General features: G+C 38.5%; 1 protein-coding gene across 2 annotated transcripts in view; it reads right to left on the bottom strand.

Annotated features, from left to right (window-relative positions):
• Nucleotides 1–2,847: 2,847 nt before the first annotated feature.
• The window catches only part of LOC115269966 (troponin C, isoallergen Bla g 6.0101), a 54,107-nt gene continuing 30,818 nt past the window's right edge, over nucleotides 2,848–26,136 (bottom strand). For both annotated transcript variants that reach the window (XM_029878812.2, XM_029878813.2), the window contains exons 3-4: nucleotides 3,749–4,144; nucleotides 2,848–3,580 (exon numbers count right to left, since the gene is read on the bottom strand). In XM_029878812.2, coding sequence (XP_029734672.1) covers nucleotides 3,546–3,580; nucleotides 3,749–4,144 — 431 coding nt within the window. In that variant the 3' untranslated portion in view covers nucleotides 2,848–3,545. The remainder of the gene's footprint in view (nucleotides 3,581–3,748; nucleotides 4,145–26,136) is intronic.

Genomic DNA, 26,136 nt, shown 5'->3' on the forward strand with positions numbered 1-26,136 from the left:
GGGACTTGGACTTGGCTAAACACTTGAAATGTCAAAAAACGCAGTTGGCAAGACAAAGTTTTGCCGTGGTCAGCTAGTATATATATATATCTCCATATATATATATATATATATATATATATATATATATATATATATATATATATATATATATATATATATATATATATATATATATATATATATATATATATATATATATATATATATATATATATATATATATATATATATATATATATATATATATATATCTATTTTTCCGAAGGTTGTCTGTAGGATATTTTTTTATCCATACCCATATTAAATCCACGAGTTCTTCCATCAATTTCTCAAAAAATCTGTATGTGCTTCAGAAATTCTTCCGAGTCTTACAAAAATCCTTCAGGGATTCCTCCAAGGATTTTTTTTTCAGTAATTCATCGAAGGAGTGCTTCGTTAGTCTTCCAAGAAATCCTCCAGGAAGTCTTCCTATCATTCATGTATACACTCTTAATAGGATTCCCTTATAAGTCTTTCAAAAAATCCTCCAGAAATGCTTCCAACAGTTCCTTCAGGAGTTCGTCCAGAGATTCCTTCAGGAATTCTACCAAGGATTCCTACAGAAATGCTTGCAAGTATTCCTCAAGGATTTCTTCAAGAAAACTTTCAAGGATTCCATCATAAGGAAGGAATTTTATCGACTGAGGAGCTGCCAGTGCATTTTTATGTGTCTTCCAAGAAATCCCGCAGAAACTCTTCCAAAGATTCCTTCAAGATTTTTTTAAGGTTCCTCCTGATTTTTTTTTAAAAGATTCCTTCGGAAATTCCAATTCTTTCTTTGCCTGCCATTGCATGAATTTGTATATTGTGAGGCAAGCACAATGATCTACTATGCCCAGGGAGTCGAGAAAATGTTCTCGACTGGAACGGGAATCGAACCCGCCGTCTCCGGATTGGTGATCCATAGCCTAGGTTAACAAAAAACCCGATTCTTTATAAGTCATCCAAGAAATCCTCTAGGAATTCTTCCCTTTAGCATTTTTATCCAATGATTCCTACAGAAATTCTTTCGAATATTCCTTTAGGACTTTTTCCAAGGATTTCTACGGGATCTTTTCCAATGAATTTTTATAATTGCTCTAAGAAATACACTAAGATTGCTTTCAAGGGTTCATCAAAAAATGCTTCTAAATATTTCTTAGAATTCTTTAGAAAATATTCCTTCAGAAACTTTTTCCAAAGATTCCATCAGCAATGCTTCCAAAGATTCCTCCAGAAACTCTTCAAAGGATTTCTCCAGGAGTTCTTCCATGTGTTTTGTTAGGGTTCACCTAAGATCTAGGACTCTCTGTGGGATTTTTTTTTCCAAAAACATCATTGAGGAATTTTAAGAATTCCATCAGAGGTTTTCCAACGAGTTTCAACAGGTATTTTTCCTAGAATTTCTTGGCCAGTTATGCTCCCAGGTGCCTCCTCCTACAATTTGTGTGATCTCTTTCTTTTTCTTTTATCCTATATTAAAAAAAACTAGGTACGTGTTTTTTTTCCTTTACTAAAAATATATCATATCATATCATATCATAAGATCATCATATTTCTTCTTGAGTACAATCCCAAATTAATTTCCATGGAGAAGTACCAATACTGACAGTATTTAACGGCAGACAATTAATCGTTCCATAATAAATACAAAATTTCCCATAAATAATTTCAAAAGTCCCAGTGAAGAAACAGGGGTGTAAGCAGTAATAAATAACAAAAGTTCCATAAACAAATAGAAAATGCATAAATAAATCATCAAGCAATTGCTCGGTAAATTGCAATCATAGTTACGCAAGCTTTTCAGTCGATTCAGTCATATAAGTGCGATTCAGCATTTCACTGTCTCATACTTTTCTGCATTTGCTTTTCATGGGTAATTTCGTCATTTTTTATTGCATTTTTTGAATTTTTTATTGCTTTTTCGATATTTTTTTATTGTGAATTTTCTAATTTATTATGGAAAAATCGGATTTATTTCTGGAAAATTCGAAGTTTTTTGGTGGGAAAATTGGCTTTTTTTATTGCAACAGTTGAATTATTCATTGCATTTTTGACGTTTTTAATTGCTCAAAAATCAATTATTTATGGAAACTTTTGATTTATTTATGCACTTTTCTATTTGTTTATGGAACTTTTGTTATTTATTACTGCTTACACCCCTGTTTCTTCACTGGGACTTTTGGAATTATTTATGACGAATGATCACTTTCTTATGAGTCGTTTATATTTTAGCCGTATTTAACTGGCACATAGTAACAGACGCAACAATTAGAACAAATTTTATTAAAAAACATCATCACGAAAACGTAATCGTGCTGTGTTCGGCCGGGCCACCACTAGGTGGCGGTAGTGAGCAAACGTCAAACAGAAAAACAATGCCAGCGTCGCAAATGTTCCAATGACCACCTACTGAATACTTGAATCATTCGTTAAAAAAGTGATCGATGGGAATCGATCAGAGTGTGACGTCTGTTTTTCTGTGATAAAGGAGTGACTCCGATTTTACAAAGCCAGCACTGCCGATAAATAGTACGCTGTGCTCTGGGCAATATTTGGATCGTTACTAATGTTGTTCGCAGATGTTTTATTAATTTGAACACTTTTAGTGGAAAAAAAAAATATAAAATTCAAACGAAAAACTCGATTGAAACAATTGAAAACATGATTGATGACCTGAAAAGCTTGCCTTCGTGTACCGTGCATAGCTCTGAACGAAGTTGAAATTTGTTGAACGAATATGACAAGACAAATTATTCTACCTTCCAAACATAATCAGCCGTTCGCTTGCAGGGAAGTTTTCACTGTCGACACAAAACAAACACCTTGTTAGATTTTATCCGATACAAATTGATTTTATTTTGTACAACAATACAAGTTCTGTTTTCGAAAAAAGTTGAAAACTATCTCATCCTGTTGGAGCCGGATGCAATCGAGGAACTGTACGGTTTATTCAAGAAAATAACTGCTCCTGGGATGGTTGGTGGCAGATGGTTCCACAAGTTGCAATCGCTTCGATAGGTAGTAAAGAGCGAAAGGCGTGAAGATAGTTTGCAATTAATAGCCCGAGTTTCAGTATTAAACTTTATGATTCAATAAACACCGCTGTTGGCCACGCGTTTAATTTCAAACTATCCTCTCCACCCCCGGAGGTCACCTAGGGACTCTCTTGTACAGTGTGCATCGAATGGATTTTCTTTTCTTTTGTTTTATGTTTTTCTCTGATCTTCTCCCTCGGTGGTAGCAAATAAAAGCTTTGCTCTCGCCCATTCCTACGGTTTCACTGTCTAAAAACACGTACATTCAATATCTCTGGTTCTAGCTACTGACTGACTGTGCTACTGCGCGATTTTATAACGTTACCAAGTTGGATTCTCAAATAGAGAGAGCAAGGTGGAAAATTTAAGCTAACATTATCGAGATAGAGTAGAAGGTAATTAAATATTAAAACGAACATTAAGCTAGCAAAAGTTGGATGGTACACTGAGTTGGACGGGGGGAAACCGACCGCCGACGAGCAGGATTTAGTCGTCTCCGCCAGTCATGACTTCCATGAATTCTGCAAAAGAGGTTGGATATTAGATCTTCTGTGAATTTGTTTGGGGTTATTTCTTGCCTTAGCAACGTTCCATGTTCTACCTGGTTTTAATAATTGAAATCATCAGAGTGATGATTGAAACCATGATAAAACCCAAACCATTACCAAGGACTATCAAAAGCAACTTACCATCGAAGTCAACGGTTCCGGAACCGTCGGAATCGATTTCCTCGATCATCATGTCCAAATCGTCGTTGGTCAGGTTGTCGTCCAGCTCCTTTAGGATTTCGCGCAACACCTGGGTGGTGATGTAGCCGTTGCCTTCCTTGTCGTACAGACGGAAGGCTTCCTTCAGCTCCTGCTGCATGGCTTCGGCATCCTCCTCAACCAGGAACCGGGCGGCCAGGGTAACGAATTCCTCGAACTCCAGCTCACCGGAACCGTCAGCGTCGACCTCGTCGATAATTTCCTTGAGCAGCTTGTCGTCCAGCTGGTGACCCAGCATGCTCAGGATGGTACCGACCATCTGGGTGCCGATGCATCCCTTCTTCTCCTGATCGAACGCGTTGAAGGCGTTTCTCAACACTGTGGAATGCAGAAGAAAACGAGAACGACCATTAGTCTGAATTGTGACAATGCTCAGTGTCTTAATGGAGCTTAATATCGATACAATTGGCTGTCGCGGGGCGTGAAGCGAGAAGTCGCTTTTGTATGCTTCAATGCCCAGACAGAGGGTACTTTGAGCGGGATTTTCCCGCATTAAGGCAATTCAATTTGTCTGTGGGCTGCTGACGACGAAGGGTGCAAGAGAAACAAGACAAGGTAGAGAGCTTTGGAAAATTCCAAATGGCGAGCACGTTCCGTACTTGATGAGATATTAATAGAGGTGCCAATTTAATTAGAGCTGCGCTGATGCTCGAGCAGTGCAGAAGCGAACTCACTGCTGCTCGGGGTGCATAATTTGAAGATGAATTGTATCATTGGGTGGTGGAGCCATGCCACTGAAGTAGTCGATAAGCGATGGTGCTTTACATATTTATACTGTTGCAGGTTTCGGTTGCGGTTTCATTCGTGGTAGCAAACTTTCAAGAATTAAATAAGCTCACCATAAGTCACAGATTGAGTTACCGTTTCTTATCAAACATCAATGACTCAAACACTCTGTTGCGCTAATGATAATTCAAACTTTTTGCGACAAATCGATCTGCACCCAAACGAAAGGGAAAATCCCTGAAAAAAAACATTGAAGAATTCTAGGAAAGATCTCTGAAAAGTCCCAGAAGATATTTCTCAAGGAAATGGGTTTTTAAATTTAAGAAAATGTATTGATTTTTTTGATTTTTAAAAGTACCTCTTTCAGAGCCACTGATATTTTTTCAGATTTTTAGAACATTATTTTGGTATTATAACTCAATTTCACATAGGTTTTTTGGAACCATCTTTTAACAGCTTGGCAACTGCTTGACAGCTTCGCCCAGTACATGCCTTCGTTTGACGTGCAGATTCAGAATATGGAATTATCTCAACACCCCTGAAGAAGCCAATTGCCGGAGCAAATTCTGGAACAGTCATTGCGGAACTTTCTTAAGACAATTTTTTAAGGGATTTCATAAGGATTTCTATTGAAATCACTACACCAAAACCTCCATCTAGGTAACGACTTGAGAGTGCCTAAATAGAATTGTCACCTAAATAGATTCAGTTCTTCTAATGGTTTCGGCTTGCAGTCACAGAAATAAGCGTTGATTATTTTAATAATCTCTTTTTCTTCGACGGTGAAACATCCGAAAAAGGTTCAAAGCGTAACAAAATTCCAGACGTCGCACAGTGGCGGGGCTCCATACAAATGTCGGACAAAACCTAAAACTTTCTCCAAATGCGCTGAAATTCACATGTCTAGATAATTTGGGTGTGCTGAATCTATTTCTGGCATCAAAACTTACATAACTTGCATTATTTTTGTATGAAAGTAGGTTTAAAGTATTAAAATAACCTTATTTTTAATAAAAATAACACAGCGCAACATTTTTTTTGTCTCAAGAGCAAACTTATGTGTCTCCGAAGGATTTTGGGCTGCTGAATCCGAATCCGGGCTCAGATTTGCTCCAACACATCACAATTTTGAGCTATACCTCAATTTATAGGGCAAAATATGCGATTTTGGGCTCTTTTGACTGCAAGTTATTAAGCATGGAAATATTTTTTTTAATCAATCAAAAGGTTAATTGTTCAATTAACATCTAAATTAACGACTCATGCAAAATATTTCGTTTTACCTAATCAAATTCGATAGATTTATGCATTTTATGTGAGTATGAAAACTAGCATGCAACTTTTGGAGGGTGACTTGTATGGGAAATATCGTACCTAACATAAATCGCTTAAAACTATCAAATTCGATTTGGTAAAACGAAATATTTTGCATGAGTCGTTAATTTAGATGTTAATTGACCTATTAACCTTTTGATTGATTAAAAAAAATGTGTCCATGCTTAATAACTTGCAGTCAAAAAAGCCCAAAATCGCATATTTTTCCCTATAACAAATCTGAGCCCGGATTCGGATTCAGCGGTCCAAAATCCTTCGGAGACACATAAGTTTGCTCTTGAGACAGACCAAAAGTTAATTTTTGTTACGCTGTGTAATAGAAGCTCATAATAAATAAGTTGGCATCATGTTTATTTGTTTTAGAGTATAGTTTTAGTGCTCTATGTTGCAAAAAAAAGATTGGATAATATGTTAATCTACATAGTTTTTTGATGAAGCATGTAGAATTGTATAAAAATGCGAGTTAACAAGGCGAAATTGCTTCACACTTTTTATTAAGTGAGGGTTACATTCTATTCATCATGTCCGCTTATCACACAGCGATAATAACAATGATGACGATACCTCATACCACATCTATGTAGAACAAAAGTCGACAATACAAGCTCACAGCACAGACAAACAGTCATCTCATGCTACTCACTTCCCATTGATCCTCTTTAACAGTTAGTTCAAATAATCTCTAGTGCGTAAATCGTACGCTCATGGATCTAGCATCATTTTTGCTCCTGTTTGACGTTTGGTCACTACCGTCACCTAGTTAAGAGATTGCAAAACATTGGCATTGATTGGCGGTTTGATTGGCATTGAGCGATTATGTTCTCGTGACCACTATTTAAATGGTTCCAATTTGTTCGAAGTGATACGTCTGTTTGTCTGTGCATTGGTCTCTGGTCACCATTTCAGTGGGTTTTTTGAGTTAATCATTATTGAAATTAATGTCGCCGAATTTCCGAGAACGTATTTTAGCAAATGAAACCTTGGATGATTAGTTCATAAAATAATAAATATGCATATGTAGGGTACATTCGTTTTTGAATTTACAAGAAATCCTTTATTTCATTATACTTATTAAAAGGCAAACTACATATAGCTACTTAGTCTAATATAATCGATGAAAATACAGTCTATCACAAAACCATTCAATAACCGCTCTGTTGTATTTTCTCAAAAAATGCACTTGTTGAATACAGTACCAACGTAATGCTGTCTCAAAAGATCGAATGCGCGACAATAAACAGGTTAAAACCCCTCCCCAGTACATTCTGCATAAGTGATAACGCAACATATCAATATGCTACGATGACTTTTATATTCTGGACGGAAATTTTAAAAGATATTTTATAAGTTTACGTTCGAAAACAAAATTCATACATTTTGGACTGTTCCGCAACCATGCGTCTCCATTACAACTTTTTTTCAAAAAAGTAAATTTTTCGTTCTTAGCGCAGTTTTGCGCAGACAGTGACATATATCCCCAAAAACTAGACAAGATTTGGGGTTAGATGCAACACACCTGATCGTTCCGAACTGTTTCATTAAAAAGTACTAGATCTATGTAGCCTGAATTTATAATCAAAAAAATCAGTAAAAGTTACATTTTTGGAATGGTCTATAAAAACAACAAATGTAAGCTAAGATTCAGATTGGATGTTGTAATGCCAAGGTTGAATGTATCCCAAAACAATAATAAAATTCATGGATTTCAATATCAGCTATATGTTACACATTGCGACATTGAAATTATGGTTTGAAATTATTATGATAAAAACATATTATTCAGTACATAATTTTTCAACTTTGAAAAATTCCCCTGGACTCAATTTTGATTCAATTGACTTGAAAATTTGGATTTTTCTTAGTTAAAGTATTTATAACAAAAGAAAAATATCAAAGCAATGAAATTTTGAGATGGAATTTTGAGGTTTTGTCCGGCCTTCGGCCACTGTGCGTCGAACAGTGTGTAAAAGCCCCATTAATTAACTTTCCTTTAACCTAGCAGGGGTACAAAAATTGTTAATGAGGTCATTTCACCTAAATCCCGACATACATCCGTGTAAATACGGCACTTCACAAGTTGTTTAACTTCGAGCCCTGAAGAAGATCCAAACCCGAGGATCGAAACGTCGACGATGAATTAAAATAAACAACGCTTATTTCTGTGACTGCAAGCCGAAACCATTAGAAGTTCCACCAAAATCAGTCATCCTATCAACTAGATTCAGTTCATTACCTAAATGGATTTGAAGATTGCAAAAAAGTTGAAGAAAAGCGAGTGACTTGGAGTTTCAGAGTGATTTCACGGGTGTTTCAGGCGCGCGTTGGGGGGGGGGGGGGGTGGTTGTGAGGTGGTCAGAGGCGTTGCACCGGGGTCAGGGGTGTTTTAGGGGAATTAGAGACCATTTCAGATAGCTTCGGCTGATTTTTGGAGAGTTTCAGAAACTCGTGAAACGCTTACGTTACGCCTGAGTAACGACGCAGGCGTTTTAGGGGTTTCTGAGAGTCTAAGGTGCGTTACATGGAGTCCGAAGGTGTTTTGGGAGTATTTACATGAAATAAACAATAAATAAATAAATAAATAAGGCATTTCAGAGAGCTTAAGAAGATTTTTGGCGAATTTCAAAGGCGTTCCTCAGGCGTTACGTAGGCGTTATCTGAGGTTTCTGAGGGTCTCAGGTGCGTTACACGGGGTCCGAGAGGGGTTTAGGGGGATTTCGAAGCCATTTCAGTAAGTTTAAGAGGATTTTTGGCGAGTTTCAGAGGTGTTACTCAGACGTTACGTAGGCGTTTTCGGGGGTTTGAGTCTCAGGTGCGTTACATGGGGTCCGAGGGGGTTTTAGGGGGATTTCGAGGGCATTTCAGAAAGCTTAAGAAATTTTTTGGCTAGTTGCAGAGGCCTTGCGCAGGCGTTTTCGAGGCTTTCGGAGGGTCTCAGGAGTGTTACCGGGAATTTTGAGGGGGGTTAAGAGGCCTACAGTTTCTGAAATACATTTTGGATCACAGCTCTTTAATAAGCTTCAAGGAGATTTCAGCAGCGCTTTAAAGCGTTTCAGGTGGTTTCAGAAAAGATTCAAGACGTTCCAACCTGTTTACGATTGTAGATCCGTTGACCTATACTCAAGCGAGCTCTTAGAGATTCTTTAGCAAACATTGAACTTACCACTTGTCAGCACAAAGTTGCATAAGGCTGCGCAAGCATGACTTTTATTCAATCATTTAAGCATACAAGTTAAGTATGTAGATGCGATGACTTATGCTCAAGGAGTTCTTAAGAAACCTCAAACAGTCCACTCCATTCCCGCTCATTGCTCCTTCTCCCTGAGCACGCCCTAAACTTCCATTAACTCCACTTGCAATTCCCTTAAACCAAGCTTATCCTTAATCTAAAACACTTCAAATGCTCTGAACACAATCAGATTCCATTTAGGTAACGTTACCTAAATGGAGGGACCTAAATAGTTTTTACCTAAATGGATTCAACCTAAATGGAGGTTTGAGTGTAAAAGAATGTCTTTAAAAAATTAGTGAAATAATTTATGCAGGAATCTCTGCTGAAATTTCTAAAAAAAATAAATAAATACAATAGGAATGTCTGGAAATTTTTCTTCATAAATTTTGAAATGTAATTCAGCTTTCAAAATGAGATTCTGAAGAAATATTTAGTCAAGTTCCTATGAATGTTTCTGAAATACTTATCAGAATACTCAGAAAAACTCTTCGGGAAACCCGATGGAATGCCAAGAATAATCCTTCGAGAATTTTTAAGAGGTGTTCGAGGATAAATCGTTAAATTAAATATATCTTTGATTAAATGTAAAAAAAAACAAAGAATCTTAGAAAAACCTTTGAGAATTTTTAAGAGGTGTTCGAGGATAAATCGTTAAATTAAATATATCTTTGGGTAAATGTCAAAAAAAACAAAGAATCTTAGAAATCCTTTCAAGAATTACTTGGAAGAATGCGTGGAGAAACTACTAGAGAGATTTCTGATAGAATCTTGTAATTTTTTTCTGAAGAAATCCGTGAAAGACTTTCAGAAGGAATAATAGGGTAAAATTTATGTTTTTTTCTCTTTAAGCAGGAATTTTAGGAAGAATTCTGGTAGATTTTATATAAAAAAAACCTGGAATAATTTCTGAAAGAATCGCAATTTTAATAAAAACTTCTCGAAGTCGGTGAAAGAATTTATTAAGAAAACAATGATGGATTTCATGAATAGATAACAATAGGATTTTCTTATGAAATCTTATGAAACATTTCTAAAGGAAACTGTGAAGGTGGTTCGAACTCTTCAAAGTTTCCAAATTCCTGGCTTTGTAAAAAAATTTGTAAATTTTGAAGAAATGTTTTGAAGAATATCTAGAAGAATTCCTGAAAGAATCCGTGGAAATAATCCTGAACCAACGGCTGGAGAAATTGCTGCAAAAATCATAAGAAAATTTCAAGAAACAATTCCTGGAGTAACTGGAGAAACTATGGTAGGAATCCATTGAAGATTTTCTAAAGGAATCTTTTGAGATTTTTTTGTAAGAATTTCGAGGGAACTTTCTGAAGAAATATTTGTACAGATTTCTAATAGAATCCTTGGTGGTAATTTTTGACGAATCCCTAAAGGATTTTCCAAAAGAATTCCGGGAAAAACTTTTGACGAAAGCTTAGCAGAAACTTCAAAAGGAATTTATTATGATTTTCTAAAGTAATTTCTGTTGAAATTTTTGTAGGAATCCTTGAAAGATTTTTAAAATAAATTGAAGAAGGAATACATGGTTGATTTTGTAAAGGAGTTCTTGAAGAATTTGTTTTAAGAATATATATTTTGAAAATTTTCGTAAACATTCCAGCATTTTCTAAATTTTCGTTTCGAAAAATTTCAGATAATTCTTTAAATTGCTCCAGAATAGATTATTCCCGAAATGCCGAGCAAAATTTCTCTTAGTTATGCTTCGTGAAACACTACAAATATATTTAATTATCCAAAAGTTATCCAAAAGATTGTCTATTTTTTTCTCATAAATTGCTACTATTGCTTTTCCCATTCCATGGAATATCCAGTATTTTTTATGGGAAATGCCACGATGAATTTCACTCATGTCCTTGAATATTTCCCAAAAATGCGTCACGAAATCTGCCTTATAAAACACACATTTTTGTGGTGATTTATGTTACAGTTCTACTAAAAAAAACTGCTAGAGAGCTGACCCTTAGTACATACAATTTAAGCCTCCAGCGGTCGAGCTGTTGTATTTTGTACAACAAGTTGAAATTATCGCGCTTTTTGTGCTCAGCATTAGCGTGGTGCTGGTAGTGGTGGCCAACCACGCGAGTTACAGAAGATTGACCATAAGTTCTAGTAAATTTTGAAAAAATTCTTCAAATTTTTCTTTGTACCGACTTTTTGAACCCTCTAAGCAGAATACCCTCTTCGAATGAGTGTAATCAGTTTCGTACCTTTTTATTCCGCCCTATTTTGCTTGGCCTTCGACTACCACTTGTAATCTTCCTCAGTGTCAGTTATCAACTCAGTGACACCAATTGGTTATGTCACATTTTCCCGAAAACCATTCGTGCGAATTCCAAATGCCCGAATGACAAATGCCCGATAGTCATTCGCACCAATGTAACATTATCTTGAATGTAGCAGATGTCCAAACACTATAATTCTCTTGGAAACACTTTTCTGAAATCACTTGAGGAGAAACATCAAGAAATGTTATTTCAATTTTGAATACAAATGTTATATCCATAAATCTGACGAACGAAGCATCGAACCACGCTGCATTTCTTTATCCTGGCTTTGGTCACTTGCAAAACGCACTTGAAAGAAATTGGTATGTAGCTTGTTATAACATTGCTGAATCGAAGATCGCATAATTGTTTAATGAAAAATATTGCCCATGATTCTAAGACTCTGTAATTGGTCCAGAACATTATTTTATGTATTACTGTTTACATAGTGCCTCAGTTGACAAAAAAAAACAAAAATAGGTTGTGTGGAAAGAGCATTGACTACACAGAAAAAAATATGTAATTAAAATTCAGAGAGAAATTATGCACATAAAGGGAATGCTAGAGTTAGTGCACTTTTACATGAGATATGATGTAAAATTACATTACCTTCGTGTAAATTTCCGCCAACTATCGCGTAAACCATCATGGGTACCAACTGATTACGCGACTATTAGCGGAAATTTAAACGAACGTAACGTAATTTTACATGATATCTCATGTAAATATGCACTAACTCTAGCATTCCCTTTATGTGCATGATTTTTCGCAGAATTTTACATGAATATTTTTTTCTGTGTAATTAATACACACAGAAAACAATATTCATGTAAAATTCAGCAAGAAATAATGCACATAAAGGGAATGCTAGAGTTAGTGCATATTTACATGAGATATCATGTAAAATTACGTTACAATCGTGTAAATTTCCGCCAACCATCGCCTTAACCATGCATTCCCTCTATGTGCATGATTTCTAGCTAAATTTTAATTACATATTTTTTTCTGTGCATTAAAAAACAAAACCACCAGACCAACCACATATTATTCTTGAAATAAAATGAGGTGTTATTCTCAGTAATCAATGCATTTTCACGGTTGACCTCCTCCGGTCTACAACGGCCTATAAAAACGCATCCTTCTCAATTAAAAGCACGTAACAATTCATGGGAAAAAACCCTAATGAAAGAAACAAATCATCAGCCCGGAAGCAAATGTCAACGTTTTCCGCTTACAGTTTTCCACTCGTGCACTACATAAGAGCCTCATTTTCCTCACTCAACAATACACTGACTGTTGAGTGCTGCCGGACGGCCTCTGTGATACTGATACAATCGATTTTCCACACTTCCATTTCCATTCATGAGAGATATTCCCGGTTGCCCTTGGAGGACAATTCTTCCAGCTCAACAACTGCTGAACTAAGCTGATGATGGTGAAGGAGGTGATGGAGTGAAGTGCTCTACCGTGAATGTGAGAGCATATAAACAATATCAATAAAGGTTCGATGCCAAGAGGCTTTCAATTTTGAAAGCGATTCAAGGTGAAAATTAGGGACCATGCCAAAAATGAAGAAGCGCCTTCCACCTTACTTTCCCCCCATAATGATCCACGTTTCGCTTCCCGCTGCAGGCTAAAAGTAGACAAAATTATGCCATCACGCTGTCCGAAATGTGAACTTTATCTTGTTCCGTTTCCGCCATTTGTACGGCCTCGACCCAGGAAAATTGCGCGTTCCCAATGTGCCCATTGCCAAAGCGAAGGATGGGGGGATTCATGTTTCCTCCTATTTCAATCTTGATTTCCGTGTCGTCGCCATTAAACCTCCACTAGTGGAGGTATCGTAGCGCGCAAGTGGCAGGTCATTGTTTTGCAACAAAGGAAAAAAAAAACTCGGTCCTGCTGGTCCGTCGTTCTTTCCGATGGCGGGAAATTTGATCAACATTTATGAATACAATATGTTATTTAAAAACACTGTTGCATGCAAACGAGGAGCGAGCCATTCCTCCCCCTAGCTCGGTTCGTCCTGTTGATGTAGTCCAGAAGCACCGACCACCACCGACCGAGGTTGGCTGAGTTTGAGTTTACCGGCGGTAGAATCCGGTCCGGTTCGTGTCGGAATCATTTTTCATGGGCCCCTAAACGGAACCCGGAGATGACTTGCAGGATGAGTATGAGGTATATAGCTAGAGCCACTGTGCTATTCAAGAGGAAAAACGTCTCCAAGGACATGGATGGCAGTTGCTTTTCCGTTGTTTTGTCGGCGCTTAGATTTCTTTGTTCTGTGATGTTATGGTCCCGGTCGTTATTTGGAGTGTTGTTGCTGCTCTGGGTTGTTACGAGAGTCGCTTTATCATCTGTTTAGAGAAGTTTGAGCGCTGCTTCTTGAGCGAAAGGAAAAGAACGCTAATGCGTTTTTCTGGTTCAGTGCAGATAAGGCAGGACACGGATGCTTTCAGCACTTTAAGTCCTCTTTGGCAGCGTGATAGTGGCCATCTGCTCTTGGCACTTTAGATTGACCAGGTACTTGAAAAGTGTACTTCTGCTGGCCTTAGCACAACTGAGAGCTTTCACTGCCAATGATCATTATTAATCATGATTAAGGAAATCAAGGAAATATCCTTCCTGGACCTACCGTAAATCGAACCCGTCAAGCTCAGCATGGTCTTGCTGAATAACCATGCACTTATCGCATCTGCTACATGGGCCCTTCTTGTACTGGTTTAGAGGAAACGGCGGAACACTTTTTTTCGTGTACCTTCGATTTCGCACAATGCGTGACCGCATGCTTACCACATGCGGAGAGGACACAACTCCGGACAATCTTGTCCAGAGGATGTGTAGGGATGAGTTTGGCTGGAACGCCGTTTGAACAGCTATTATCCACATCATCTGGGAGCTACAGAGGAGGTGGCGCGTGGACTCGGAGAATGGCTAGTTTTTATGCGGTACAAGAGGTTGTCCAGGAGTCCGGAGTCAGCTTCGTAGGTCATACCGGTGCCCTGCGGTTGAAATCGACCCTTACAGCGATGAAGTGGCCGCGTAGAGGAAGTCCTAGAAGCGTTGCTGTCGTGGCATCGATCTCCTGGGTTGGATAAAACCCCGTGGATGGAAAAGGGTGCCTTGTAATGGCCGGGGCAGGTTGAGACCTTACTGTCAGCAAGCTTCTGGTGCAGCTTATAGGGCTGGAAGGGAAGTGATACCCTTGCCTTCTGCAGGTCAGATCTTGGTGCACGTAGGTATCAGTTCTTGATGTCTGCAAAACAGTTGGGCGCGGGCGTGGAATTAACCCTGCCCACCTTCCGAGGGCAAAGGGAGTGGTGAGGATCAATCGGGAAACTGGCTAAGAGCCAGCGTGCTACCGTGATGAACTTTCCAAAGCTAGTAATCGATGTTCCTTGCTGCAAGCTACGCAGCTATCAGTAGGTCTGCTCCAGGGGCACGTTCTCCGCAGGCTACGCAGCTATCCTTGAGGGAGCGATGTGCACTAGCCCCTCTCTAAAGCAATGCCTCCTTGGTGGTTCCGGAGAGACGAAGGTTTGGCGACCATAGGAATGTTGTTTAGTGGGTCAAGGAGAGAGTAGTTCTGGCTTTTACTTTTATAGCAGAAGACGGTCTTAACCCCACATAACCCGGACCCTATTCCGGTAACTGTTGAGCAGATTATCTTCCTATGGTTTAGGAGGAAAAAGCGGACCCTTCTTCTTCTTCTCGATGAAAATAAATAAAAAAATCAGAAAATTTTAAATTTAAAATAATCTTGAAGAAGAGTCCCATCAAGGAAACATACTTGGAAAAATCACTGAATCCGGTTATACTTTACCAAAATCTCAATCGACATTTATTTATACCGTAGAAATTTGGTAAAGTTAGAGTTTTACAGACAAACGATAACGTTCTACAACATTTCGACAAAAAAATATTACGATGAAATTTTCCAAATGTGACTAGCGATTAGTACACATAATTTGGTTCGTAGACATTTGACAAACCCCCATCCCCCTTACCGTGGACAAGCGTAGATATTCATGGTGTCATGGTAAAATCAGAGTTGGTTATCCATGGCTTAGCAATTTAGATTTTTCGAGCAAATAGCTAATTTATTGTGACAACTCTGTCTCCATCTAAAAAAATTATCACCTCTCAAAAAGAGCATTAGCCCACCATACATAACTCAGGGAATTCCAATCAGATTTTAAATAGAATCTGTATAGGAATTTCAGGGAAAAATAATCTTTGGAATACTGAAGTAGTAGTCTCTGGTGATATTTCTAGAAATTTCAGAAGAAATCCTTGGAGGACGAGGTAAAATCCTGAAAAATTTAAAGGCAATTTTAAGAAGAAATTCTAAGGAGACGTATTTCTGAAGAGGGAGACGAACCAGCCAAGGGCTGAAAGTCTCTATAATATAGCTAAATCAATCAATCAATTTCTGAAGATATCAACGGAGCAATATCTGGAGAAACAAATAAATAAACATTTCTACACATTCCCAAAAATCACTTGAAAACTTTTAAAAGGATTCCAGATTTCCAGATTTCTTTATGAATTCTTGAAAAAAAAATGTGTAAATGAATTCCAGAAGCAATCCGTGGAGAATTCCTTGGAAAACTTCCTGAAAGCCTATTTCTGAAGAGTTTCTGAAGAAATTATTGAGACATTTTTGAAGTAATCTAATGAAATATTTCTGAAAAAAAATCATGGTTTTCTAAAAAAAATATCAAAACATTTTGTGAGCAGTTTCTAGAAAAAAAAATCAACAGAGGGATTTCCAACAATATATCTGAAGACTTTTTCCGAATGAATCCTAGGATGATTTTAAGACAGAATCCTGAAACGAATACCAGTGGAAATTTCTGGGGGAATGCTTGGAGGAATTGCCTAAGGAATCCGAAGAAGGGAGGTTTTCTACAAAAAAAACAGAGGAATTTTGAAAGGATTCTCTGGGAAAAATTCTAGAGGAACTTGAGGAAAGAATCCAAGGACGAAATTTTGTAATATTCCCTGGTGGTATTTTTGGAGAAATTAAAAAAAAAGAACTTCCGATCCAATTACTGATTTCCTTAAAAAATAATTGAAATTTTTTGAAGGAATCCCCAGTGGAATTTCAGAAGGACTACCTGGTAAAATTTCAAAAGCAGAACATGGAGAAAATTGTCGAATGAACCATTGGAAGAGTTTTTAAAGCTGCGAGAATTCCCGAAGTAATCCTTCAATAAATTTCCAAAGAAATTCCTGTTGGAATAAAATAATAACTTTTCGAAAATTTTTCAGAAAAAAAAAACACATTTCTGAAATTTTTGAAAAAAGTGTCAAGACTGTAAAGAATTTCCTGTAGCAATGAAAAGTTTTTTTTTTAAATAATTTGTAATAAATTTGGAAGAAATTCTAGTGAAATTTCTGAAGATATCCCATGAAGAATATCAAGAAGATTATTTGAAGGAATTGCTAGAGAAATTTCTGAAAGATAATTTGCAAGATATTCTTAAAAAACCCTAATTAATCCACCTAGCGGTGATGGTGCCTTTCTCGTGCTTTAAAATATCCTTTCAACAAAACTCGAGCGACATGTTGATGACATTGACATAAATACAAATACATTTTATATTAGCATAACATCCAATATTCAGAAAATATAAGACAACGATCCAAAACTCAAACCAAAAAAATGTGTCATGAAGCCGCAAAATTTTGAAACGTCATTTTAGATTTTCCGGTCATCATTTTATGACTCTGGATATCTACCCCAACTAAACTAATCGCCATCTTGAACATTGGGACACCATCTTGGATGTTCTGGTATTCATTTTTGGACTCTGCACCTAAAATTACATAAAATAGTCGCAGTATTGAATTTTGGCATGTCGTTTATGACTCCGAACATATTTCCCATACCAAATACACTTATTTTACATAGTTTTAGAGCTCAAAATTCCTTAAAACAGCCACCATCTTCTGTTGACGCGATCAAATCCTTATTTTTCCATTCATTTTGACCCATCCTGCTATAAATTTATACCTTAGGAATCTGAAATGGTACGATTTGATGAAATCGCTTTAGTTTTGTCTATATTTTGATCTCATATATGAGAACTTAGACCTATTCGTCACTGTTGTTCATACCTAATGTTTATCAGGCCATTAAACAAAGCCACGATTTAATTTTTCACATGAACGTTGGTTCTGCTACACAACAGCTAGTCTCTAATGTAATCTAAGGCTATTTTCTTGCTAAACGTTCATTAGATTATCTGCGATTTTATGTGTCGTATGTATGGGTTTGGTTCATTTTTATATTTGGTAATTTCAGGTGGGATAGCCGGATCTGATTCCATGAGTCATGGACCATGACACTACCGGTTGTCCCAATTATGGTCTGAGAATATTTTATTGCTATTTATTCACCTTTACCTAATCACCGCGATTTGATATATCGCATTAATGGGTTTGCTTCACTTTTACTTCTAACCACTTTCGAAGCCACAGCTGAACCCGCAACACTACCGCGAATCTAATGTGGTCTGACCCTATTTTTCCATCAGGTTGTCGATAAGTCGTGATCAGTCTTGTTAGAGATCAAAGTCATTTGAACTTTTTCGTCGATATTCGACCTCCTTTGTCTCCGACATTCGCAACACAAGCAATCAAACTACACTGAAAAATATTTAAACCCAAAGAATAAGTTCTAAAAACTCAAATTTGGCTAAACAGCTTATAGTTTTTACTCAGCATTGGGTTGTTTTCTCCCTCACCCCACACGAATGTTGTCAAAAACGAAGAGAGAAGCACCGACATATCCGTGCGGCTCCGTGGAAGAAGCCAAATTTGGGTTATCTTGACTAAACCCAAATTTGCGTCAAATATGGCCTCCGCTGGGTGAAAATTACTTACCACTGGGTGAAAATTTTTGCAGCGATCAAATGAGATTTACCTAGTGACCACTATCGCTGTTTGACGCAAATTTGAGTAATTCCACGGAGGTGCGGGATTGCGTCAAAAGAACTTAAATTTGGGTTGATTTGTAGTTCCGTGTACTGTTCGAATCAAAAATGTCAAACGAATGCACTTCACCACGATAGCGACTTCGGGAGACGGTTCGGCTTTTGTTATTCCTGTCTTCTTCTATAATAAGAGCTATGTTGCCCATCTGCACAGTTAGAAAAAATCACCGACATCGGTAATGTTTTACCAAAATCTCAACCGTTAAGTTTGTTTTACAGGAAAAATTCGGTGAAGGTAGCAACTTCTACCGAAGTTCGTTAGAGTTTGACAGATAAACGATAACATTTTACCGAAATTTGATATTTTTACAGAATTTTGTTAAAAATACATTACCGAACGCTCAGCGGATGAGATTTCCGAAAAAATTACCGAACGCGATTAGCTGTGTGTGTGTCGTATTCAATGCAACATGCAATGATAAACTAATACATATTAACATTCATAATCGGAATTGGCTGAAAATCTATGCGTATAGCTAGACACATGTCATCGTGTCAGATGACATTGATTTGACCCTTTCTTATGTTTATTGATCTTCGTTCTACTGCTCGTGTTGTGTACGCACGAATGTAACAAAGCCGACGGACACCCGACTGCGGCAACGAAATGAAAGTAGTAAAAAGTGTCGAATGTTTACAAGATTGGGCGTGATTTGATGAACGCATCCATGGGTTTGGTAAAATTTTACATTTTACTTCCCGGATCTGATTCCGGGTAACTACCGGCTGAACCAAATATGGTGTAACATTATTGTCTTGTTAACTGCTCATCGGTTAACCAAAAACGCTGCAAATTGAAGTTGTCACATGCAGGGTTTGACAATTTCGACGGGACTCTCGGAACCAATTCCGGAACACTACCAGTTGTCTTTAGTGTGACGTAAGGTTATTTTCTAGCTAACTGTTCATCAGGTTATCGCAAAAGCCACGATTTGATGTGTCACATGCCTGAATTTGGTTTACTTTTACATTTGGCCTCTTCCGGCCACTCAAAACCGATTCCGAAACACTTGCTGGCCGTTTATTAGATTATCTAAAAAGCCGCTATTTGATGTGACGCATGCACGGGTTTGTTTCTCTTTCAGATTTAACCACTTCGGCGGAAACTCCGGAACGGGTTCCGGAACACTACTGGTTCAGATATGATCTGAGACTATTTTCCTGCTTACCGCTCATCAGGTTATCGAAAATGCCGTGGTTTGATGTGTCGCTTGTATGGGTTTGGTTCACTTGTATATTTGGCCACTTCCAGCGGGACGCCTAGAACCGGTTCCGGAACACTACCGGTTCAGATATGGTCTGAGATGATTTTCCTGCTCATTATCCATCAGGTCATCGAAAATGCCGTGGTTTGATGTGCCGCATGCATGGGTTTGGTTCAATTGTATTTTTGACCACTTCCAGTGGAACGCCTAGAACCGGTTCCGGAACACTACCGGTTCAAATATGGTCTGAGATGATTTTCCTGCTCATTGTCCATCAGGTCATCTAAAATGACGTGGTTTGATGTGTCGCATGCATGGGTTTGGTTTACTTGTATATTTGGCCACTTCCGGCAGGACGCCCAGAACCGATTCGGGAACACTACCGGTTCAGATATGGTTTGAGACTATTTTCCTGCTTACCGCTCATCAGGTTATCGAAGATGCCGTGGTTTGATGTGTCTCATGCATGGATTTGGTTCACTTTGATGTTTGCCACTTCCGGCGGGACACCTGGAACCGGTTCCGGAACACTACCGGTTCAGATATGGTCTTAGACTATTTTTCTGCTTACCGCTCATCAGGTTATCTAAAATGCCGTGGTTTGATGTGTCGCATGCATGGGTTTGATGCATTTTCATATCTGGTCCCTTCCTGGGGTACCGTTCCGGAACACCTAAATGGCCATATCTCCGGAACGGCTGAACCGATCCGAACCATTTTCAATAGGAAACAATGGGACCAGATTCCGCGTCGAATGAACCATCGGTCATTGAAATCGGATGAGGTTTACTGCCAAAAAGTGATGTGAGTTTTTTTGTACACACACATACAGACACACACACACACGCACACACATACACACACACATACACACACACAGACATCACCTCAATTCGTCGAGCTGAAGCGATTGGTATATGCGATTTGACCCTCCGGGCCTTCTATCAAAAAGTCATTTTTGGAGTGAACATATAGCCTTTCCAGTACACTTAGTGTACGAGAAAGGCAAAAAACGCCATGTATTGTTTCTGAAGAAAATCCCTAAGTATTTAAAAACCCTTGGAGCAAATTTTTGAAAAAAAATTCTAGAGGAATTTCGGAAAAATTCTTGGATGTAGCCCTGTATGAATTTGGTGAAAGCCTCTGGAGGAATTCTAAAGTTATCAATGCAAAAGAAATATTTCTGTGAAAATCCCTAGTGGAGTTTCTGATCAAACTCCTGGAGAAATTGCTAAAACTATAAATAAAGAAAGTTCCCGAATTTTAAATCTTCAAATCTTGGAACGAAATATATGAAAACCGGTAAATTGCGGAAATAAAACTATAAAAAAGGTTTGTCTGCATACACTTAAACATCAATCTAGGGAATCCAACATTAAAATATATGTTTAGTCAAAAAAGATGTTGCAAGATTGTTGTCCCATGGTTATAGACTTATTTTGAAAAACTGCTCTTTCAAAAACATACGAAAATGAGTAATTTTATTTTTCCTTGTACTAAGTCAGTTTGTAGAACTTTAGTATGGAAATTCAAGGCTAAAATATCTACAGTGGAGAAGGTTGCAAAGGCTTTTAATAGAGTTTCCGGGCTTCGGGGGTGGGGAGATGGTTGTTGTTTCAAAGGCAATGCAATGCATTTCAGGGCGATTCAGGAGCCCTTAGAGGATTTTGGGGGCTTCACATGTTCTCAGACGAGCTTTACAGGTATTTCAGGAGGGGTTCGAAGGCGCTTCATTGCCCTTTTAGGGGGCTTTACATGGGGGTTTCAGAGCCTTTTCGGAACGATTCTAAAGTATTCAGAGTTAAGTTTTCGATTTTTGCCGCTAGGTGGTGCTGTAAGCGTTCAATAATCAAACCCTTTGGTTTTATTGTAGGTGACTATATGGCAAACACGCCTGGTAAAAAAGGTAAAAGGTAAAATGAGGCAAAACATTATGTAAAGAAATAATATCAATAATGAAATCTCAAGGATTTTTGTCTAGGATATAATCAAAGGGTTCAATAACTAAACGCTTACAGCGCCACCAAGTGGCAAAAATCGAAAACTTAAGATTTCTGCATACATTTGGCCAAGTTTTCCCATACAAACTTCAAGCTTGATGAGTGCCCCAAATTTGCTCAAATTTTAAACATATCTTCTATGGCTCCAAAACAACTGTACGACTTGACATTTTTGAAATATTTGTTTTTCATATAAGTGTGGGCCCACCTAACACGGGTAGTACTAATTGTGTCTACATGTGTATTTTACAGGTTTCAGAGCGGTTTGGGTGACTTCATAGACTCTTAGTTGATCACACAGGCTTCTGGGGAAATTTCAGAGGGTTTCATATGAGTTTGAGGGGCTTTCATGGACTCTCAATTAAATTTCACAGGAGTTTCAGAGGCGTTTCAAGGCATTGAAACATTTTTCAGGATATTTCAAAAGGTTTAGGGAACTACACAGCCTCTAAGCGTTCTAAGGAGGTTTGGGGGTTTCAAAGCGTTTCAGGAAGCTTCAGAAGGGTTCAGGGGGTTTCGCAGGCTCTCAGATGAACTTCACGAGGTTTTAGGGGGATTTCAAAGTCACCTGAAAGTATGTAAGTATATCGTTGGCATTTCGGGTGGTTTCAGAAAAGCTTCTCGACGTTTTAGGCTGTTTACGATTGTTGCTCTGATGACCTATGCTCAAGGAAGTTCTTTTAGATTCTCAAACATACATTGCATTCGCCACTGCAAAGTACATACATAGTTACATGAGTCTGTACATGCATGAATTTCAATCAAACATTCAAATTATGCATGTCTTTTTCTTCTTGGCGATATGTCCTCACTGGTACAAAGCCTGCTCCTTAGCTTCAGCACTTTTGAAGATTGTTTTTTTAGAAAAGCTTCAGAACTTCACAGAGTTTGTCAAAAAAATCCATGATAACCAAAATATGTACTGGAATCTCCATTTAGGTAGAATCCATTTAAGTAAAATCTACAAATATACATGCTCCATTCAGGATAGATTTCCTAAATAGGATTTGATTGTGTTCAGAATAGTTGGAGAACTTTAGATCAGGGATAAGGTTGGTTTGTGAGAAACCAACAAAGTCTGGAGCTAAGGGAATTTTTTGGCATGCTCAAGGAAGAGAGATGAGAGGGAGAGGGATTTGGACTATTTAAAGCTCTCTAAAAACTTTCTTAAGCTTTTAATTCATCGGATCTCCATGCACAGCTGTAAAGGCGTGGTATTGAGCATGACCATGCTGAGGTGATGGATCGACTCCTGGCCGGTTCGGGATCTTTTCATTAAGGAAATTTCCTTGACTTTCTTGGGCATAGAGTGCCATAAAAATAGTTTTGATTGAGCAAACTGCTTTTATATTTTGAAATGTTGATATCAATGACGGATTATTATCCAAGCAATTTCCAACCACGAATGTCCACACCAATTGCGTGCAACACAAAATTACAACTTATAATGCCGATGATTCTTCCACCATTTGAAACATTGTATCGAAACAACCCCCTCATTACGTTTCAATAGAGCCACAACAATCAGCCTAAACCCGTCCAAAAAATTGCAATCGACAATAATACAACTGATTGAGAAAACAGTCAGTCAGCCAACCGCCGCGCCAAAGCACGGTCTTACTGCCTCATTCCTAAATGTCTTCACGCCGATCAATCCTCAATTCCTCATAGAGCTCACAGAGAGCTGCCAACTCGACCATAGCCCGTCCGTCGCTAATATTGTTAGGTATTCAAGCCAACAACCGATCACCCCCAACCGGCGCGGCGCGGCAGCGGCGCACGACAACGACGACTCCGACGCCAAACGCATCGAAGTGCAATATTTTACCATCTTTCACCCGTCCAAACAATTTCGCTACTAATGCCAACGGGAGACGAAAACCAAACAGCTTTACCTAGCGCTAGCAGCATCTACAGAGATACAGAGGGAGAGAGTGGCAACTGGCAAGTGTCGCGTCGTCGTCGTTGGCCCCCATAGCTCAAAGACCGCTTCGATGCTGCTGAGCTGCTGGCTGTCTCGGTGTGGTGGGTTTAAATTTATATCGGCAACGTTTTCCACGTCCCGTGTCCAACTGCGAACACGTGCTACGCTTCAGCAAACTATAGCAACTTCGTAGCGCCGGGGCGCACCATGCTGCTGTCCCATTGATCAAACGCTACTTTGCTACGCCTGTCGACGATCCGCGACGGACAGTTTATGTACCTAGAGAGGTTGCGTCTTCACACGTTTTTCCCTTCCCGGGTTTCCTCTCTAACATTGCTCTTGAATAACCACCACAGGTTCCGTTGATGTAACTGAGTGGTGATGGTGCATCAATTCGTTCGATTACAGAGGCAAAGTAGATACGTACCTACGCTCTCTCCCTCATCTTGAGAAAATTGGATTATATTTTTAGCCCTCGGAGACGACGACAACGACCAAGATGAAGACGACGCGCGTCTTTGTCGTCATATTCGTTGAGGAGGTGTTTTCCCACCAACAACATCTGCGCGCGGGATGGGTAAGGTCGGTACCAGATTCCGTTGAAAATGCGATCCAATAACAACACCTACTCGTTTTTATGGGTTGGTAGGGAGCGCCCATTCTGTTACTGGCGATCGGACGGTTGGGAGTTTATAGTCGTTTTCTGGCTACGGTGTGTGATCCACCAGCCGTCGTATAGAATGAGAATCGGAGCTGGGTGTCGAGAGATGTTGCACGCTGCTGGCGGACGCCCAGCTGATTACGAGCACGAGGTTGGAACGTTGCGATCGATGCTGAATGAAAATGAGCTATACGATGTAGGACGATCACCGCAATACGTTGTAGGGGTTTGTTTCTCGGCTAAGTTGGTAGTTCGCAACACGCCTTGAGATGTGGTGCGACACGACACGACGCTATAGCTATAGATCGAACCGGTTCATTTGTTTTCTCGGAGAAACTGTGGTATTGATATTTGTAGGCGGTGTGGGTGTGAGAGAGAAGCTTTAACCGGTTGAAAGTCAATGATGAATGACAGGAGAAATTCCTGTATCAATCTCATGTAGTAATTCCGGTAGGAATCTCTGCAATTATGTCTAGAGGAATCTCTGTAGAAATTTCAGGAAAAAATTCTGGAGTAATTTGTGAAGACATCGATGCAGAAGAAGGAATCTCAAGCAATCCCTGCAGGAATTGCTTGAGGGAATTCTGGTGGTACCTCTGGAAGAATTTTCGATGAAATCAATATATATAAAATCATGAAGGAACCTGGGTAAAAATTTCTAGTGGAATCCTCTGAAGAAACTCTATCTCTGGAGGATCAAACTAACCACAATGCGACCACAATAGATCAAATTAATGGTCGCAGTGGTACTATGTCCCCAACAGGAAAAAAAAATCTCTGGAGGAATTTCTTCAAGGAGTTTTTGAAGAAATCAATAAAGCTAAGGAATAAGTAAAAAAAATCAATGTAGAACTCCTGGAGAAATCACTGAATTGATTGGATAAAGCTTCTAAGAAATGCCTGAGTTGAGGAGTTCATGGAGGAATTTTGGAACGATCTGTTAATATATTCCTGGAGGAATCTCAGTTACAATGTCTTGATCTATTTTTGGAAGAATTTAAGAAAAAATCTCTGGAATAATCCCTGGAAGTATCTCTGTTGAAATACCTATATGAAATCACTGTAGAAATTTCCGGAGAAATCTGTGGCGAGGAAGGAGTCTGACGCAATCCCTGGAAGAACTTCAATACATCTTTCGAAGAATTTCCTGGTGAGAGTTACTTCAGGGAATCTCTGGTGCAATTCCTGTAGAAGTCGTTTACTAAACTCCTAGGGGTGATCTCTGCAGGAAATTCCTGGAAAATATTCTGAAGGAATACCTGAACTTTCCGGAAGAATCTTTGGAAGACTGCCTTGGAGGAATACCTGGAGGTATTTCTGGAACAATCTTTGGAAGAATTCCTGAAAAAATTCCTAGGGAAATTCCAAAAGAATTCGTGCAGAACGTCCTGGGGGTATTTCTGAAATAATCTTTGGAGAAATTCCTGGAGGATTTTTAACAATTATGTCTAGAGGAATATTTGGGAGAATTTCTGTAGAAATTCCATCAGGAAACTCTAAAGCAATGGAGGAATCTCTTAAGCAATTTCTGGAGGAATCGCAGCAGAGAAGTTTCAGAAGAATCTCTGAAATATTTCCTGGAGAAATTATTGGAGGTTATTCCGGAGAAAACTAAAGAGATATTTCTGACAGAGTTTCAGGAAGAATTTCCGCAAGAATCATTGGAAAATTTCCTAGGGAACTTCCTGAAGGTGTTTCTAAAACTTTCTTTGCAGAAGACCTGAATGTATGTCTGGAACAATCTCTGAAAAAAATGCTGGAGGATTTTTTACATAAATTTGAATAAATCCTTCGGGGTTTCTGTAGAAACTCAAAAAAAAACCTTTAAAGCAATAATGGTGGAATCTCTTTAGCAATTTCTGAAGGAACGGCCGCAGAGTTTCTGAAGGAATACCTATTGATTTTCGGAAGAATCTCAGGAAGATTTTCTAGTGATATTCCTGGAGCTAACTC

This window comes from Aedes albopictus, chromosome 2, assembly GCF_035046485.1.
Source record: "Aedes albopictus strain Foshan chromosome 2, AalbF5, whole genome shotgun sequence".
In the NCBI taxonomy this organism is placed as follows: Eukaryota; Metazoa; Arthropoda; class Insecta; order Diptera; family Culicidae; genus Aedes; species Aedes albopictus.